General features: G+C 35.7%; 1 protein-coding gene across 1 annotated transcript; it reads left to right on the forward strand.

Moving 5' to 3' along the window:
* Positions 1-4843: 4843 nt before the first annotated feature.
* Positions 4844-5326, forward strand: LOC147384417 (uncharacterized). The gene has a single exon (XM_086424929.1). The coding sequence runs from the start codon at positions 4844-4846 to the stop codon at positions 5324-5326; it is 483 nt and encodes a 160-aa protein (XP_086281055.1).
* Positions 5327-20399: the final 15073 nt, after the last annotated feature.

Here is a 20399-nt window from a genome sequence, read left to right on the forward strand (position 1 = left end):
TCTCCATTACAAGATGAGATGCCCTTTTATAGATAAATTAGATCAAGATTAATTCTAATTAGTCCTTGAAAAAATAAGGAAAGTCTAATTAGTCCTTAGGAAATAAAGAATTCAAAACTAAGGACAATTAGAACATAAAAATTCCTAATTAACCCTTGCATTCAAACTGATCTTCCAAATTGATCTCTTGCATAAAAAGATAGTTAACCATCTTTGATGAAACTTTGATATCTCTGAAGTTAGCCTTAGAATCTTTTAGAATGGTCTTTTTGTATTGTACTTCTACAGTCAAGCCTTACAATGCCTCTTCCATCATCTTTGTCCTTGTCCTAGTCATCGGACCGCCAATTCCTTACAATGGTTCTTGAGAAGACTTGAAAACATCAACTTGAATTATTGGGTCAGCAACTCGATCTCCATTGCGCCTTGATTCCTTTTTTTTATTTCTTACCATAATGTTTGACAGGCTACGTTTTATATTCTCATTTTTATATTTTCTTGACATTATCTAAATGTATGCAAAATGTTAAAAGACTCAATGCAAAGAAAATAGGTTTTGTACATACTTGGCCTCAGGTATATTTATTGTTCTTTGAAAACATGAAGTTTTGTTGAATAAGTCCTAGATTTGTCATCATTTGCCAAAATAATAGTTTTTTTTTTTTAAATTTTATGAAATGACTTTATTTCATAAGTACGATAAATTCAGAGTTTGTAAAATCTTTGGTTGTGATGGTCATGGTATTTTTGCCAAACATTGGGGATATGAGCATCAATTACTCTTTTGGTTCATTTAGAGTCATCCCTAGTACCCTGGTATTAGAAGATTGTTATCTATTTGGGCCATGGGATTTGTGGAAAGATTTTTCCATTCATGGTTTATGGGCCTATTATGGGCCAGGAGATCTTTTTTTTTTTATTTTCCCATATTGCCCCTGGTGCCAGTTACGATTTTCACCAGACCTGATTTCCACATTTTTGCATATCGACGCCCTTTTTGGGGTTTTCATCGTATTGGTGGTTTTGATCTTACCATTTCGAATTTTCACTATGCCCTTTCAGATTATGCTTGTATTTTTTACATTACAATTATTGCTCAGAGTCTCTATGTCTTTGTGACTAAATGACTCAAGTTAAGCTGCGAGATTGATGACTCTACTCTTGTAGTGGCGCTCTTTCTTAAGTGATCGATCTAGATTATCCTCTTGAGTTTACTGACGACATCTCGTGGTTCAGCAACTCAGGTTAAGTCGTGAGATCGACTACTCTATACTTTAAGACGTTTTTTTTTTCAAATATCTGATCTGGATTCCCCTCTCGAGTCTTCTAACGACTAATAATATTTGAGATCCAAATCAAGTTACAAGATCATTGGTGTTGCCATCGTCATTGTGTTGGCTTAGAATATTTCCTGATCAGAAAGAACTTTTGGTAGGACAAAACGTTGGCTTAGGTTAATGCTTGTGGAATGATAAAAGGGTTAAGGGTTGTGTTTGCCGAGGGTGGGTTAGATATGGGATTCGTCTATTTTTATTACGAAAGGGTGATCTATGTCTCCTCCCAACGTCTCTCGAACTTGTTTAAGCTGGAGATTTGGGTCGAGCTCAAGATCAAGTGTCTGAGTTTTTTACCTTTTTTGATTTTTTTATATTTTTAGCCATTCATAGTTTAACTTAATGTGGGCCAGGAGTAGTTTGATGCTTCCTTTAAGATTTTTTTAATTTTATTTTCTATTTGTCTATTTTTTTTCTTCTTTATTTAGTTTTGTAATTGTTGACTTGCTCTAGTCTTAGGTTAAGAAATGAACGTGATGGCTCAAAAGGGTTGACTAGATTGATAGTTAGTTTAGGATAGCAAAGAAGACCTTTCGTCATCTCAAGATCAGATCTCAAGCGTAATATTCCTTGATAATGTAAGCATTGATCGTTTGAGGGAAGACTTGTTCGTCCATTTCTGTAAAGATCAGAGCTCTTCCTGTCATTACCTTATGCACAATGAATGGTCCTTCATAGTTTGATCGAAACTTTCTTCTGACGCCTTCTTGGATTGGCTGAATCTTCTTCAAGATGAGGTTTCCTGGTGAGAAATCTCTAGGTTTGACTTTTTTATTGTAGGCACGAGCCATTCGTCGTTGATAGATCTGTCTGTGGTAAATAGCAAAGTGATTCTCTTCAACTTGATTTAATTGATCGAACCCAGCTTGAACCCATTCAACCTCATCCAACTCTACTTCTTTTAAGATCTGGAAGGAGGGAATCTCAGTCTTGACGGGTAAGACTGCATCCGTTCCATATACTAGTGAGTAAGGAATTATCTTGTTGAAGTCCTGAATGAGGTGCGATTGGCGTGAAGTGCAAAAGGCAACATGTCGTGCTAATCCTTGTATGTATTAGCCATTTTCTTGATAATTCTCTTAATGTTCTTATTGGCTGCCTCGACGACCCCATTCATCTTGGGTCTGTAGGGTACTTACTGAGTTGTGATGAGTGTTCTGAAAGTCTTTCCACATCTTGATCATATCCTTGGTTTTGAAATTTTTTTGCATTATCAGTTACTAATCTATCGAAAAGTCCATATCGATAGATGATGTTATTCTTGACAAACTTCAAGACGTTGCTTTTCGTGACATTAACATATGATGTTATTTTTACCCATTTAGTAAAGTAATCGATAATGACTAGGATGAAGTAATGCCTATTCACAGCTTTCAGCGAGATCTGCCTGATGACATCCAAGCCCCAAAGCGAGAAGGGCCAAAGGGTGGTCATATTTTGCAGTTCTAAATGTGGAGCATTGATTTTGTTGGCATAAATCTGACATAGGTGGCGTTTGCGAACATGCTGATCGTAGTCACTCTCCATTATCGACTAATAGTATCTCATCCTCATGATCTTCTTAGCTAGCATATGACCATTTATGTGGGGTTCACAGACTCCGCCATGTGCAGTCTCAATCAATCATTTTGCTTTTGCATTTTTCATGCATTGGAGTAGGACTTCATGATGTGATTTATTGTATAGAATACTATTGCTCAAGAGGAATTGTCCTACTAATTTTTGAATGGTTTTTCGATTATTAGGCATTGCGTCTGAGGGGAGGGTTCGATCTTCAAGGTATGCCTTGATGTCCAAGTAACATGGCTTTTTTTTCGGATTCTTCTACTTTGACAGGTAGACAATAGGTCGGCTCATCTTGAATTCCAATCTCAATGAGGTCAATGACTAAGTCTTCTGAAATACTGATTATGGAAGCGATCGTAGTTAATGCATCTACGAATTGATTCTTAGTTCTCGGCATGTATGTGAATGAAATACTATCGAAGCTTGAGCTTAATTTTTCGAGATACTTATAGTAAGCTAGATCTTGTGCGTTACTTACCCTCTCCCACTTGTGTGAGAGAGGTTCGTTCATTTCTTGGTCATGCAGGATTTGCAAGAGATTTATCAAGGATTTCTCCAAGGCATCAAGACCCTTGTGTCGGTTGCTCCAAAAGGACACTCCCTTTGAGTTTGATGAGGAGTACAAGAAATCTTTTGAGAAGTTGAAAGAGTTATTGACTACTGCTCCAATTATGTCTCCACCTAATTGGTCCTTACCTTTTGAATTGATGTGTGACGCCTCAGATTACGCTATTGGGGCTGTGTTGGGACAAAGAATGGACAAGAAGCCCTATGCCATCTACTATGCTTCTAGGACGCTCAATGATGCCCAATTGAACATTCCGCAACTGAAAAAAGCTCCTTGCTGTGGTTTTCACTTTAGATAAATTTCACTCTTATTTACTTCAAACTAAAGTTATTGTTTATACTGATCATGCAGCTTTGAAGTATTTGATGACAAAGAAGGAGGCCAAACCGAGGCTGATTAGATGGGTGCTGTTACTTAAAGAATTCGATTTGAAGATCAAAGACAAAAAGGGGAATGAAAACTTGGTAGCCGACCATTTGAACATACTTGTACATGAGGAGGACAACTTACCCTTGTAAGAATCATTCCCAGATGAGCAGCTCTTTGGGATTGAGGTAAGTGAACCGTGGTATGCGGATATTGTGAATTATTTAGTTACTAAGCAATTCCCTGATACTTTACCTCAATCTAATAAAGAAAAGCTTAATAAAATGGCTAGATATTATATATGGGATGAACCTTATTTGTGGAAGCATTGTAGTGATCAAATCATTAGGAGTTATGCCCTGAATCTGAGCAGAAATCTATACTTGCCTTTTCTCATTCTAAGTCTTGTGGTGGACATTTTGGTGCACGTCGGACAGCTTGTCCCTTTAGATTGTGGTTTCTTTTGGCCATCTATTTTTAAGGATGGATATATGTACTGCATGACTTGTGATAGGTGCCAAAGAACAGGTAACTTAGGTTCTAAAGATCAAATGCCCATGGCCCATATCATAATTGTTGAGATTTTCGATGTCTGGGGCATTGATTTCATGGGTTTCCTTCATCTAACGGTTTTCTTTACATTCTTTTGGCTGTTGATTATGTGTCCAAGTGGGTGGAGGCTAAGGCCACCAAAACTAATGATTCTAAAGTTGTTGCAGATTTCTTGAGATCTAACATATTTACTAGGTTTGGAGTGCATCGTGCGATTATTAGTGATGGTGGATTACACTTCTGCAACAAAACAATTAAGGCTCTTCTGAAGAAATACAAGGTGAATCACAAGGTGGCAACACCATATCCTCCTCAAATGAATGGACAAGCAGAGGTCTCAAATCGTGAGATTAAGGGAATTTTGGAAAAGACTGTGGGTCCTACACGCAAGGATTAGAGTAAAAGACTTGATGATTCACTTTGGGCCTATAGGACAGCATACAAAATGCCAATTAGGATGTCTCCATTCAGACTTGTCTATGGTAAGGCGTGTCATTTACTAGTTGAGCTTGAGCATAGGGCGTGGTGGGCTGTTAAGTCTTTCAACTTAGACATTGATGAGGTCGGTTTACATAGAAAACTGCAATTGAATGAACTTGAGAAGATCAGAAACGAGGCATATGATAGCGTATGGATCTACAAGGAGAAAACTAGAGCTTTTCATGATAAGATGATTCGTGGCAAGGCCTTTGTTGTGGGCCAAAAAGTTCTTCTTTTCCATTCTAGACTTAAACTTTTTCCTGGTAAGTTACGTTCTCGATGGGTTGGTCCTTTCGTTGCCACTAATGTTTTTCCTCATATGGCTGTGCAGATAAAAAGTGAAAAAACTGGAAATGAATTCAAGGTGAATGGCCATCGCTTGAAGCCTTACTATGAGGCTTTTAAGGAGCACACTGTGGAAGAAGTACCCCTCCTAGAGGCTCCACTCACAAAGGACTAAAAATGAGGTACAAAGTCTAGGCTGAAGGACTGTAAACATTCAAGCGCTATTGGGAGGCAACCCAATTCAACCAAGGCTATTGAGGATACATCGACACAGATTTGCATTTTCTTTCTCTCCTCTATTTACTTTGGTTGATTTCATTTTTTATTTTATTGTGTGATTTTCGTGAATACCTTGCTCATGTTTATATTTCTACTTACAGGCTTATTCTGATCTACATTGAGGACAATGTAAGATTTCAGTGTGGGGGAGGGATTTACACCTTTAATTTAAAAAAAAAATAAAATTTCTTCTTAGAATTCCTTCCAACTCAATGATGAAACTGATTCTTAAGATAGATGGCTTGTAAATAGACTTGAGTATACTTTTATAGATAAAACAAGAAATGGAGTTAATTTGCTTATATTGTAGTCATACTTGGAAATTTTGATGCACATTAGCCTTGTTTCGAGTAATCTATTATCTTAAAGTGAAGCATGGAGACATATTGAATGATACTTGCATAATTACGCAATATTTGTGAGCTATTCGAGCCGTATAATTGATTCATTATACATATCAATTTAAACTTCTTTTCTGAGTGCATCTCGTGAATATCATGTTTTCTAGAACTTGCTTGAATCCCACTTGAGACAATTTCACATGTTCAGATTTGGAGAAGACAGAGGCAAATTAGGATTTTACCACCATGACCAAATAGCCTTTGTCCTGATTGTGATTTGACCCTTAGATAGTCCTTTGAGCCTTCATTAGCCTATTTTCTTCATTAAGCCACATTCACTTACTCTTTTGAACTTAAACACTTTACCTACCCTTTTCCTTGGAACTAGTGAGCTTGGATCTTGTTTATAAGGTGATATCGGGAAGGGTGGAAAAACATAAGTGCGGGGGAGGATGTCATGTGGTTTTAAGGTGTAAGATTCAAAAAAAAAAAAAATTGTGATAAAAGGAGAAGTAGGAACATGAAAAAAAGTGTTGTGATTTAAAGATTACAAGTTCTGAAGAAATGGGAGTGTTACAAATCTCTAAAGCAAAGTGAAAAGAAAAATTAATGAAATCTACCTTAGAGTGATCGAAATGTGGTACTTAATGATGAAGACCTATTTATTGACATTTCTAATTGCTTTCTAGTTCTGAGGAAATTTTGTGATATCCTTTCTCTTCCTTCTTATGAACCCTTGACCCTTTAGCCCTATTACAACTTTTTCAAAGACTTCTTGATCATTTGATGTTCTGTTTTAAATGTGGAGAGTGGGTGGACAAGCAAGCCTATGGTTTAAACTATTTTCACAAGTGTTTGAGTGATTAGTGTAACTAGCACCATATCAATTTGAGAGAAAACTAGAGTGATACATCGTGAGAAGTAAAGTTTGATACTATTTGTGCATTAACTTGAGGATGCATATTACACTATATTTGGCTAACCACACACACACACTTCATGTATGAATGCTATATAGTCTTAATAACTCCGTGGCTTATTTTTGAAGTAAACTTGTGCTCTTCCTACATTATTATGCCATACCATCTAAAGGATCTCTGAGATGTAAGTTGGAAGTATAGAGTCATTTAATTTGTGTTACGTCATTGTAGTTTGTATAGTTAGTCTTTGTCTTTTCCTTTGTTTCTACTAGTTATATTTTGTTTTGTTTTGCCTGAGGACGAGCAAAAGTTAAGTGTGGGGGAATTTGATAAGAATGCAAAATGCCATATTTTTCTCCTTTAATATTTAGTCCTTTATACATATTTAGTACCTAAATGTACTTATTATTCTTTTATTTTGATTTAGGATGAAAATGGAGGTGTTAAGTATGAAACGAAATTAATTGGGCGATTTTGGACAGTTTCGACATCGCTTCATAATCTGGGCATAACTCTCTCATACGAATTCCAATTGAGATGATCCAAAATTCTATAGAATGTTGAGAAAAAGATATACAACTTTTATGTTTCGAGTTTTGAGAGATACTAACTGCATCAAAGTCAAAATTGGACTTGAAGTTGCTTTACGTACACTATTGACGCCAATTTGACACGAATTTGACGCCATTTATTTTCGAAAGTCTCCAAATTTGGTGCACGAAAATTCCAATTGAAAACACCACTTTTCTAATTATATTAGGATTTTATTTTTATTTTTAATAATTTTTCCTAATTAGTCAGATTTTGATATTGTTATTTTAGGATAAGATTTAAAATATTTTTAGGAGATTTTGTAGGCTTCTAAGAAGGAAAAAAAGAACGTGTAGAAGAAAAAAAAAGGGAGAGACTTGAAGAGAATCTCTCTTTGATCTCTCTCCATCTTTCTCTCTCTTTCTCTCTCTCTCTCTCTATTATTTGATTTTAATCTTTTCTTGAGGAAAGAAGGGGGCTGAAACTTGGAGGACTAACGACCATTAGAAGAAGAGTTGCTGAATTTTTGTGGACGAGTTGCCAAAAAGAAGGAGAAATTGCTGAAATTTTTCAGCGACGTTATTGCCAAGAAGTTTACAACGTTGCTGCTTGTATTCATTTTCAATCATTAACATCATCGCCGTGAGGAACATCACCACCAACACATCTCAAACTTCTTTGGTTGTGTTAAAAAGTGTAACTCTTATGACTTTTATTTATTTTTATTACTTAAACCTTGGTTGTTATTGGATTAAAGAACATCTCGATGGATTCTTAAGTTGAAATTTTTTAATTCAATGAGTTAGTGACTTTCAAATTCATTAATTGATGTTTTCGGATTGGTGAGATATAGACACATGAATTAGTGATCTTAGTTATGTATGCTAAATTTTCAGTTCGATTATATTGAAAACTTTGATATTAATTGTCATTGAAACCATAGTTGTATCTCTAATCATCTAATTGATTTGGGATATTATTTAAAAGTGGTAAAAACTATGAACAATAGTTGTGATATGAAAATTGCATGTTCTTTAGCCATGGACCTTTCCATAGGTTTGAGGAGTAGGTTATTGAATCATAATTCCTTTTAATCTTAATGATTTGTTTAAGAAGTTGTAAGGATATGCTGAGCATTAACTTGATTGCTTAATCAAAATAACTAGGTGATGGACTTTTCCAAAATCCTAGGGTTTATGAAAGAAGAAATTTATAAAATGCATGATCTCTTTAGTCATGGACTTTGATTCAATTCGGATATGTAATTAAGGTATAAAATTCGTTGTCTATGTTGAAGCAATTTGATTAGTCAGTTAATGAATTCGATTTTCTGAATTGTGAGAGAAGATGATCAATTGTAAATATTTATTTCTTTAATTTTAATTTTTATTATTTCTTTATTTTTATTTTTATTTTTATTATTTTTATTATTTTTTTAATCCGAATCGCCAAAATTGAAACCCCTTAAATATGTGTAATATGTTTGTTTCCAACTTGTTAATTAAACTAACTAAAATTTGTTATGACTCTTTAAAATAGGAGTACCCGCAATCCCCGGCCAATAACGATACCCTACAAATCACTTCACTACAATCTTTTATAGGGTTTATTGATGACTAAAAAGAAGGTCAATCAAGACATAATTTTAATTTCTAAGAATGCTTCTTAGCCCAAATTCTTTTCATTTGCAGAACCTCGACAAATATGCGAACAATAACACAAACAAGAATGGCGTTGTTCTGTGACTGGTTTTCCTATGTTTCTCTAAAGGATCTTTTAGATGTTTCTCTAGATTCCTTGATGGGTATTTTCACAAACACCAAACAAGACCCATATACACTCCAAATAAGAGATTTATAAATAATGATTTAAAAAAAAAAAACGTTTCAGGCTAGCTAATAGACCGGAAACAACTTCTCTAGATTCCTTGATGGGCATTTTCACAAACACAAGGTGAGCCCCATATACACTCCAATCGATAAATTAACACTTACACAATTATACAATGCAACCAAACAAAAATAAATAAGAGAAGTCATAATCTTTTTTTTTTAATAACAAAAGCCAACTCAAAACTCAAAAGAACAGAAAACATAGACATGATGAGACTTCGCCTCTGGCTTTGGCGATGGATTGGAGTCCTCCACCGAAGAAATGGGTACTATTTTAATCCCCAATTCATTTGAAGTTTTAATGGAAGTAATTTGCCTATATTAGTGATCTGTGGATGTTGAGATTTATTGGTGATCTTTCTTAGATCGTTAGATTTTATGAATTCTTGTAAAATAGTTGATTTTGATCCGAATTAGAGTCTTGTATGTGTAATTCAGATGTTCAGGTTCATGCAATTGTTGGTTGTTTGATATTTGAAGCTAAAACATATGTTTCACTTCCAATGAATTAGTGTAAAATAATTGATTTTGAATTATGGGATTTTCTTGTTTCACATTTGCTAATCTATGGGGGAGATCAAGTTGTCATCTTTGTGAATTTTTATACTAGAAAAGAAAGACCGAAAAGGATATTGAAGCCAATTACTAATGCGTTTTTTCTATTTTGTTATTCTCCTCTTCTATATTAACTTTGAGTGCAACTTAAACCAAAAACGTCTCAGTCACACTATTAATGTTTTCTTCCCATAAGTCTCTTTCTCCCTCTCCAATGCCCCATCCATCATACACATCCAATACCTGGTAATGGATTCTCTCTCTCTCTCTCTCATAAGGGTGTAACAAGTCCCCCTCACCTACTTACCTTTGTTCTTAAGTGTAACAGAAATACAGAAAACAAGAAGATGAGTATGGGTTTATAGTTTTAGGTTCTATTTCAAGACTATAAGTAGTATTTATCCATCTGCTAAAACTAGCTCATATTCCATTTTCTCTATCTCTATTGCACATAAGACCCCATATATACTCCAAATAAAAAATAAAAAAAACAAAAAAAATAATCCTGAAATCCCAGATAGTTTCTCTTGATGAATCTTCTAAAACACAAACCAGACAGAGTAAAAGAAGAGAAACCAACTTACCTTTGGCTTCTCCAACAACACCCTTCAAGATTTCCAATCAAAAAAGAAACACGAACTGCAATCTTGATATTTCTTTCCCTGTGTTAGATTGATGAAGAGAGATTTGAGACGAGAGAGATCTGGCGAGAGAGATAGTAGAAATCTGAGAGAGAGAGAGACGCGAGAGAGACGAGAGAGATCTGAGAGATAGAGAGAGACAAGAGAGATCTGAGAGACAGAGAGAGACGTGAGAGATCTGTGAGAGATAGAGAGAGACGAGAGAGATTTGGTTGAGAGAGACGAGAGAAGACAGTGTTATGTTTCTGTCGATTTGGATGAAAGTAGAAGACGACATACGCGGTAATTTAAAATATTTTAAGGGTGTATTTGTCCACGAAATAAATAAACGGTGCTGAGCGCAAATAGCAATAAGCATTCAGCGTCTTTTTGTGTGCTGAAAATTTCAGCCAAATTTTTAGCACTTTGTGCTGAATTTTTTTTGATAAACAAACGCGCTAATTTTTAAAAGTGCTGAAAATAATTTTTTTAAGCAATAACCACTAAAAATTAGCGCAAACAAACACAGCCTAACTCTATCTAAAATAATTATAATTAAACACTAACTCTATTTAAAATAATTCTAATTAAACACTAACTCTATCTAAAAAACACCTAAAAAAATCTATAAATAAGGTTCTCTACAACCTATTTTTGAATGAAAAAATAAATCCTAAAAAAAGTAGGTCAAAAAGCTTCCCTAGCCTCCCATAAACCCTAATTTTGAAGTCCTAACTCTTTACCTAACATCCATACCCTAACTCTTGCTCAAAAACCACACATAAATCCTTCTAAAAACACCCAAAAATATATTTAAAAAATCAATCAAAAAACTCACAGATATAAGAGGAAGACACATTATGTTAGAAGATCAGAAGCGGATCCAGTGATGAAAACGAAGCGAAGAATCACAATCAAGGGATCTCTCCGCCAGATCCGAGGGAACCAAAACTGTTGCGTTTGTAAAGGTAAATATTTTTATTTTATTTTTTATTATTTAGGTCTTTTAGCAATGTAGTTTTATTTGAGAATTAGTAGAGACCGACGTTTGCCGGACGGGGTTGGTGCTTAACACCTTCCAACCCCGTAACGTGATCCCCGGACTCAATATTTTTTTGAGTAGATTAGTTGTTTTTATCCATTTCGAGTCAATGTTCGGTTCCTAGAACATAATAACTAGGTGGCGACTCCAAACCTCGAAAATCAAAAGCAGATCCGTGCATCCCGCGGATCGAGGACGTTTCAACCACGAAGACTTTGAGGCTGCTCAACTTTAGTATGAGGAAGAAAAAGGAAGAAGGGGACGATGATGAGGACATGGACAATACTCTTATGGTATCTTCTATTAGAACTTACCTTACTTGGACCGAGCGCCTTAGGCCCGTTCCCCCCTTTCAGTTGGATAAGGAGGGTAACCCTATTGTTATCGTTCATCAGGTTCCTAGCGACCTTCTATAGGTTGCTGCTACCTTAGAATTGAATCCTGCCCTGATAGTGGATTCTTCAGCGTAATCCAACGATTTGCCTCCAAATCACCCTTTTGACCAACCATCCATTCATATCGTCGACGTGGACTAGAATGAAGCCACTGATCACCCAAGCTTATTACTGAAGTTGATCCTCCTATTATTGCTATTCAGACTTCTCCCTCGGCTAGCCAGCATTCCTTTCCTGAACGATGATCTATATTCAATCTTATGTTACTACATTTTGTACAATCCCTACTTTGGGATATCTCATTTGTATTTTCCCTTGTTATTAGTGGAAAAACTTTACATTCATACACCTGTTGTACATCTGGAACTTTACATTTTTCTTTTTACCATTTTATGCTACACACACATCCTACTAATCTCCTTTTTAACTTAGCATATTTCGTATTTCAACATTACACCCTTCTTATTTCACTACTACTTTGCTTATGCTTGTTAGATTGTTCATGCACTATTCACACTACCCTTTGCATATTACTTGTGCATAAACTGCTATTCTATTTTAACAATCAGTTCACTCTACTTTAACAACCAACTTATACTGCTTTAACAATCAGCTCATTCTGCTTGAACAACCTACTCACACTACTTTAACAATCAGCTCACTTTAACAACCAACTCACACTATTTTAACAATCAGCTCATTTTGCTTTAACAACCTGCTCACACTACTTTAACAATCAGCTCACGTTAACAACTAGCTCACATTACTTAAACAATTAGCTCAATTTTACCACATTCTCCTCCTTAGGTTCTACCTCAAGTAAGTGTTACTTTGGGTGGAACCTTTTATTAGGCTAACTCTGTGAACGACTATTCGAGTTACTGTCCTTGAAGAAAGCTCTAACTCTGCTTTAACTTTTGGATTTGTCAATCGGCTAAATTTACTGCTAGTAAACTTGTGATAAAGTAAGACCCCAACCAGCTTCTTATTCTGCTAATAAAGGCAGAGAAGACCCACATAGGTCCAGACCTCGACTGGATTCACATAGTGTTTTTGTTCCTCATATCAAAGTTGGGCCTCGACTAGCTTCTTACTCTATCAATGAAGGCAGAGAAGACCTACTTAGGTTTCAATCCCGACTAGATCCCACCTTAGTGCTCTTGAAACTCATGGTAGACTAAGACCCCGACCAACTTCTTACCCTACCAATAAAGGCAAAAAAGACCCACATAGGTCCGGATCCCAGCTGGATCCACATAGTATTTTTGTCACTAGTGTTAGAGTTAGGCCCCTACCAGCTTCTTACTCTACCAATGAAGGCAAATAAGGCCCACATAGGCCTGGATCCCGGTTGGATCATACTGCTCTGCTAATTCCTATGTAGAAATTTAGAACAACTAAGGTAAGATATTTATTAATAATACCTTTTCAAGTTACATGCATTCCACGGTCTAGGCAACTCCCGACCGGTCATCATTATTAAATAGTAGGCTCCCCTCTGGCCCACTCTTGCTATTCTGTATGGCCCTTCCCTATTTGTGCTCAATTTGTTGTTGTTCTATTCTTCCGTGTTCTGGAATACTCACCATAACACTATGTCATCTACGTGAAACTGCCGAGGGTGGACCTTCTTATTGAAGTAGCTTTACAACTTCTTGTGATAATGCTTTAACTTGACCAGTACCACATCCCATATTGCTTCCAATAGGTCTAGCTCTGCAATCATCTGTTGGTCATTCCTGTCAATCTGTACTATGGATTGTTCTGTGGGAAAACTATTTTCTGTAGGAATCACCGCTTCCATGCCATGGGACATGGCTAATGAAGACATCCCTGTGAAAGTTCTAACGATTATCTTGTAAGCCCACAAGACTTTATGCAAGACCATCGTCTACCTGTCCTTCGCTTCTCCCAACCTCTTCTTCAAAGTGTCTACCAACACTTTATTTGTAGTCTTAGCTTATCCGTTACCCTATGGGTAATGCGGTGTGGAAAACAGTTGTGTTATTCCATACACTGCAAAATTCTCTAATTTACTCTCCAGTAAATTGTTTTCCATTATCGAATCTATGTGTAGACACCCCATTTTTGCATCCGCTGATTAATAACTTGTAAACCGTCGCAAACCCGATCCCAAAGGATTCCCATGAGGATGTGTATTCCGTTGCTTTATTTGTTACCAGATGTGTTTCAAAAATCCGGATGAGGTATCTCGAACTGACAAAACCTTAGAAACCACGCTACGCTAGGAAAACACAACCCCAGAAACATAGAAATCATCATCTTGCAGACCAAAAAGAAGCTTTACGATAAAAAATCACTAAAAATTGATCAAATTACCAAAATACCCCTGACATCAAAACAACCCTAGAGCCTACGTTACGCTTAGGAAAACTCTCTCGAACATATAAAATAACAAATTAAAATCAAATAGATCATTTCACCAATTTTAACAGAATTTGACAAAATTACGAAAATGCCCCTCATAAAGTTCACAATCATTTCACATAAAAATTTTCATAAATGACACAAACCAATATTTTCATTGAATTCCTTACGAAAAATCGATTCTAAAACATCCTAGAACATTAAAAACCAACTTAAAACGTGAAAAGTCCTCTCCGGGGGCAAAACGGTAATTTCATAATTTTCATAATTAAAAAATTCGAAATTAATAAATAAAATATTAAATAATTAAATTTAAACATTAATGAAATTAATTTAAAATTTTGAACCTAAAAAATCGATCAATCGGGCTCTCAGGCAAAATTGTTGAGGGTTCGTGGGATATTTCTTTAAGGACCCCTCCATTTGGGGGTCCAAAGAATTAAAGAAATAATGGAAGAGGGTTCTCCAAAAATCAAAGTAAATCAAGTAAGACTAAGGTCAAGGTATTAAAGTCGATCAAGTAAGACTGAAGTCAAAATTAAAGTCAATTAAGCAAGACTGAAGTCAAGATATTAAAAGTCAATCAATTAAGACTAAAGTCAAAACATTAAAAGTCAATCAAATAAGACCAAAAGTCATAATAGAGATCTAATTAAATAATAACTCTATCTAATAGAGTTCTAATTAAAAAAAACTACCTAAAACAATTTGAATTAAAACACAATTCTACCTAAAACAATTCTAATTAAAACACAATTCTACCTAAAACAATTTAACTAAAACACAACTCTAATTAAAAGATCTCTAATTAAACACTAACTCTATCAAATCAACCCCTAAAAACATCTATAAATAGAGGTGCTCACACCCTATTTTCGTATCAAATCATAAACCCTAAGAGAAGTAGGTCTAGAAGCTCCCCTAGCCCCCCATAAACCCTAGTTTTGGAACCCCAACTCCTTATCTAACATCCCTCCTTCAATTTTAGTCTAGAAAACACCCAAAAGCCTTCTAAAAATACCCCCAAATCCTCAACAAACTTGAAGAGTTTAGATTCAAAAACAAGGAGATACCTTGTCTCGGAGATCCGAAGTCAAATCCGGAAACAGAACGAAGCAAGGGAGCACGGTACAAGGAGCTCTTTTTGTCAGATCTGAGGGAACCAAGTCCTTGCATCGGAAAGGTTTTTTTTGTTTTATTTTTTTTATCTAGGTTTTAGCAATGTAATTTACTTGGGAATTTAGTAGAGACCGGCTTTGGTCGGGCGGGGTTGGTGCCTAACACCTTCCAATCCCGTAACATGATCCCCGAATTCAGTTTTTTTGGTTTTAGATTAGTTTTTATCCGTTTAGAGTCATTGATCGGTTCCTAGACCGTAATAACTAGGTGGCGACTCCCAAACCTCAAGGGTCAAAAGCGGATCCGCGCATCCCGCGGATCGAGGGCGCTTTCAGTGGCGACTCCACTGGGGACTATTGAGGATCAAACTTGAAAAACCCCAAGTATGGGAGCATTACAAAGATGACCTAGTTTTTTTATTATTTAGTTGGATTTATTTTATTTATTTTTTCTGTTTATTTTTATTTTTATATTTTTTTTTGATTGTAGATGATTTTGGGTATTGCATTTTTTTTTTCAATTAAGGATCACTTTTTGATGACCCATAAATAATGAAAGATTCAAATTGATGGAATGATGAAGGTTGGACAGAAATATTAAAACGTTTTTAGAGAATATTCTAGTGAGAATTAAGTCTAGAGCCTCTTAATAAAACATAGATCTCGTCGAGTAGATTAATTTAGAATCTGAGTTCACTTAATTTCGTTATCGGAAGCCTTAGATATCATCGATGCAAGTTCAATCTGTAAATCTGGAATTATTTCTGAATGAAAGTTGGGACAGCAACGTTAAAATTTTTTTACAGAACATTCTAGTGAGAATTAATCTGGGAACCTTTAATAAAACGTAGATCTCATCGAGTAGATTAATTTAGAACTTGAGTTCACTCAATTTCGTTATCAGAAGCCTTAGATATCATCGATGCAAGTTCAATCTGTAAATCTGGAATTATTTCTGAATGAAAGTTAGGACAGCAATGTTAAAACTTTTTTACAGAACATTCTAGTGAGAATTAAATCTGGGAACCTATTAATAAAACGTAAATCTCATCGAGTAGATTAATTTAGAACTTGAGTTCACTCAATTTCGTTATCAGAAGCCTTAGATATCATCGATGCAAGTTCAATCTGTAAATCTGGAATTTTTTCTGAATGAAAGTTGGGACAGCAACGTTAAAACGTTTTTACAGAACATTCTGGTGAGAACTAAGTCTGAACATCTATCAATAAAATGTAGATCTCATCGAGTAGATTAATTTAGAACTTGAGTTCACTCGATTTCGTTATCGAGAGCCTTAGATATCATCGATGCAAGTTCAGATTGTATTTTTCTAATTCACAGAAAATATGAATTTATCTAATGTTGGCACAATTAATGTTCTTGAGAGTGAGCTCATCTCAACCATTGTCATTCTATCATCAATGTAACACCTATTGGAATCTCGATTTATTTTGGATCACCTAAAAGTGATCATTGATTGGACCTTAAAAATTATAAAAATTGTGCCTATTGCGATGATTAGATCTAATTAATTATTATAGGCCCTTATTTATTAATTGATTTGCTAATTGATGAATGCTAGAGATGTGCACGTTTAAAGCTTGAATTAAACCATATGAGTATGTTCCTGATCGATGTTTGCTTGCACTTGTATGATTTAATATCCTCTCTTGATTGGCTTGATTGGACCCATGGGCCCATTTGTTTGAAAAGGCCCCGGGCACACCCCACCCTGTTTTGCACACACCACATGCACGTTTACTGCTTTACTCACTTACACGTCCCATTTAGCCAACGTGGCACTAGTGCGTGGCCCGGTCTCTTCGGAGATGCGACGTCATTCATGAAACCCACAACTCCAGTCACGTACCTTAAGGTATATCAAACTGGGGGCATTAATATCGTCTGATCAAGTGATTCTGAGAGATATATTGATGCACCCAGGCTGGAGCGACCTGAGCCTTTGACCTATTGTAAGCCACACAGTCTCATGTCCCGATTGCCAACGTAGTACTAGTACGTGGTCGGTCCCCTCGTGGGATGCCAAACCATTTATGAAAGCTACAACTCTTGACTCGTACCCGTAGGTATAAAAGGTAATCTAAGTATATCAATTGCACTTCTTGGTCAAAACCGGTGCCTAAGCAAGATCTTGCCCCGCTGTACCCTACTGTACGAGGGGGATAGACTACGTCTATTCTAGACGAGAGGTATTTAAGTGGGCCCTTGCTCAGCATTGTGCGCCACCTCTCAACTGGAGATCGAACTGGCTGTTTTTGGCTTCAGAGAAGTGAATTGAGGTTTTAGATTATCACCTATACGGTATATCAAACCAAGTCACCACGTATCGAAAGGTATATAGGTGTGCTTGGGCAAGGGTGGCCAGATAAAAAATGCATTGCATGTAGTAAGCTTAGAGTCTAGAAACCTTCCCAATAGGTCACGACTCGAACTTATTGTGGGTGTTCCCGGGTTGTTTATTGAATGGAGTCCGTTGATTGATGAATGTATGTAAGTGATGTGAATGATGAGATCCGAGTGCATAATTGATCTCAAGGATAAAAATGTTGCTTTTGAAAAGTAAAATGGGTGCACCGATCCAATAAAAAAATCCGTTCTTTTACAATAATGACCCAGTCCATCCCGATCCAACAATCATGATGGACCAGGCCATTTAAATCAAAATGGAAATCGAATTTTCAAAGAAGAAAAAGAAAGTATTTTCTAGGAAAAAATGTTTTCCAAAAGAAGTGTTTTCCAGAAAAGTGTTATTCTCTAGAAAAAATATTTTCTAAAAAATGTTTTCCATAAGAACAAGATTTTCCAAGAGAAAATGTTTTCCAAATAAAAACTATTTTTCAGAGAAAAAATGTTTTCAAGAAGAAAATTTTTCTAAAAGAAAAGAAAATGAAGGAAAAATGATTTACAAAAGATATATATTTGCATGAAAAATTATTGAAATATGTTTGAAGTTTTATTCAATGAAAACATTATTTGTCAATATTTTTAAAGAGTGCAGTAAAATTATTTTTCTTCTGAATAATCATTAAATAGATGAACTTTTTAATGGATTGGTGCACAAAATTCAATAAAATCTCAGTGTTCATTTAAAATATTATCAAGGGGGTGACACTGAAATTGGTTAAATTCACCTTCAAAGAGGTTTAAGGGTTATCATTGTATCTAAGCTCAATCGTCTATCGTCTAGCTAGGGTTGTAAATCCGGTCAGTTAAAGTAAACGTCAATATCAAGTCAACAGTCAGAAATGATCTCAAAATTTCTCAACATCATCCAATTATTCTTTGAAAATCATAGTGCTTCAATCCTACCGGTTGTAAGTAATGTCTCAGTTCTCATTAAGCCCGTTTTGGGTAGTCTTGAGTTTTCATGGGTCATTTGGGTTAGTTCGAGTCTTTTTTTCTTACAAGGTCATGTCTTCCTTAGATTGAGCCTACTCTTTCTTATTGAGTCAAGTTAGTTCGTCGAGTTTATAGAGGTGTCTGTTGCCCCTTCTGAATTGATCGTATAAAAGAAATTTTTGAATATCTCGAGCGCATTAACGAATTGACTAATAATTTGATAGATTTCGTTTCTGAACAAGAAGATAAGAGTTGACTCAACCTTTAATCGAGAAAGGAAAGGTCTTTGACCTCGAAACAAAAAATAATTCCTAAAGAGATTCAAATAGAAACCATCTTATCCTAAGGAACACAAGGGGATAATGAATTTACTCAGAAATTTCAAAAGACTTGTTCTGTGTGATCATATGAGGGTATGTTAGGTACAAGCTTGGGTGTTGTTCAACATGGAATAGATACTCGTCTATATCAATGGAATCAAAGAAGATATTATAAAATGTATCAGTACTATCCTCACTACATCTTGAGTTGCAAATCACATATTATCAATCGATATGGGGATACCTTTTGAACTGATCTCTGATAATCGGTCGTACTTCAAAGCATAAATCATTACTCTACGTTTAAAGTTGAAGATCCGGAAGCACAAATCATCCCCCTACTGTCCTCAAATCAATGGAACGGTTGAAGCAGTTAGTAAGAGTCTCAAGACTATCATCAGGAAAATGTGTCAATCACATCGAGATTGGTCAGAAAAATTATCATTCACGCTATGGACATATCGAACTTCAATTTGATCCTTTACTGGAGCTACTCCCTACTCCTTAGTGTATGGCATGGAAGCAGTCTTGCCAGTTGAAATGGAAATTTTGTCTCTCAAGGTCTTGTTGGAAAATCATTTGTTAGAAACAAATTGGGTTCGTCAGCAATATGAAGAATTAAACTTGATCGAAAGAAAAAAGAGTGTTAAAGCCCTGTACCGTGCAAGCTTATCTAAGAAGAGTCACCCGTGCATTTGACAAAAAGGTCAAAGCTCATTAATTACAAGTCAAGGATTTAACTATCAGACTTCAAAGAAAATTGAACACCCTCCTCGACTATAGGAGAAAGTCTGAACCCAATGGAGAAATTCATTCATTAAGGAAATACTGTCTGGAAAAGTCGTTCAGACTTCAAGATCATGATGGAAGTGAACTACCAGAGTCAACCAACCTTGACCGGATCAAATGGTACTATATTTAAGGAGGCCATCTTTGGCCGAATCAATTTTCCTGCTACCCAGTTCATTATCTCCTTTCTCAGCCCTTTGCAGCCTTTTCAAAAAAATGATGCCTTTTTATTTCTCAGCCCGATCACCTAACCTAGGGGATGGAAAATTCGAACTACGTTTTGTCTGATCCCAAAATTTTGGGGTACGTAGGCAACCTGAAGAGTTACTTCAGGCCCGACCACATCAAAATAAAAAGAAATCTATTTCCCCACACAATAAAAAATGAAGAAAAGATTCAAAAGAAAAAGAATCCAAAATGGGAAAGAAAATTTAAGAAAAAAAGAAAAACAATTTAAAAGGAAATGCCACACAAGGGGCATTTGGGTTTTTGAGCCTCAAAATGCCTTTCTTTTCATACCCAGTCCTAAGCTTACCTATGAAAGTCCTCCTAAGTACCGTGCGAAAAGTCAAGGGAGATAGCAAAGCATGATCAAACAGCAACTCCAGAAGTTCAGAAGAAAGAGAAAGATAAAAAAATGATGAAGCCTGCTAAGTTGAAAACCTGAAAAGGGCGACTTAGGCAAAAATTAAGGCAA

Source organism: Akebia trifoliata, chromosome 15, assembly GCF_017979445.1.
Source record: "Akebia trifoliata isolate Shusen 1 chromosome 15, ASM1797944v1, whole genome shotgun sequence".
Classification (NCBI taxonomy): Eukaryota; Viridiplantae; Streptophyta; class Magnoliopsida; order Ranunculales; family Lardizabalaceae; genus Akebia; species Akebia trifoliata.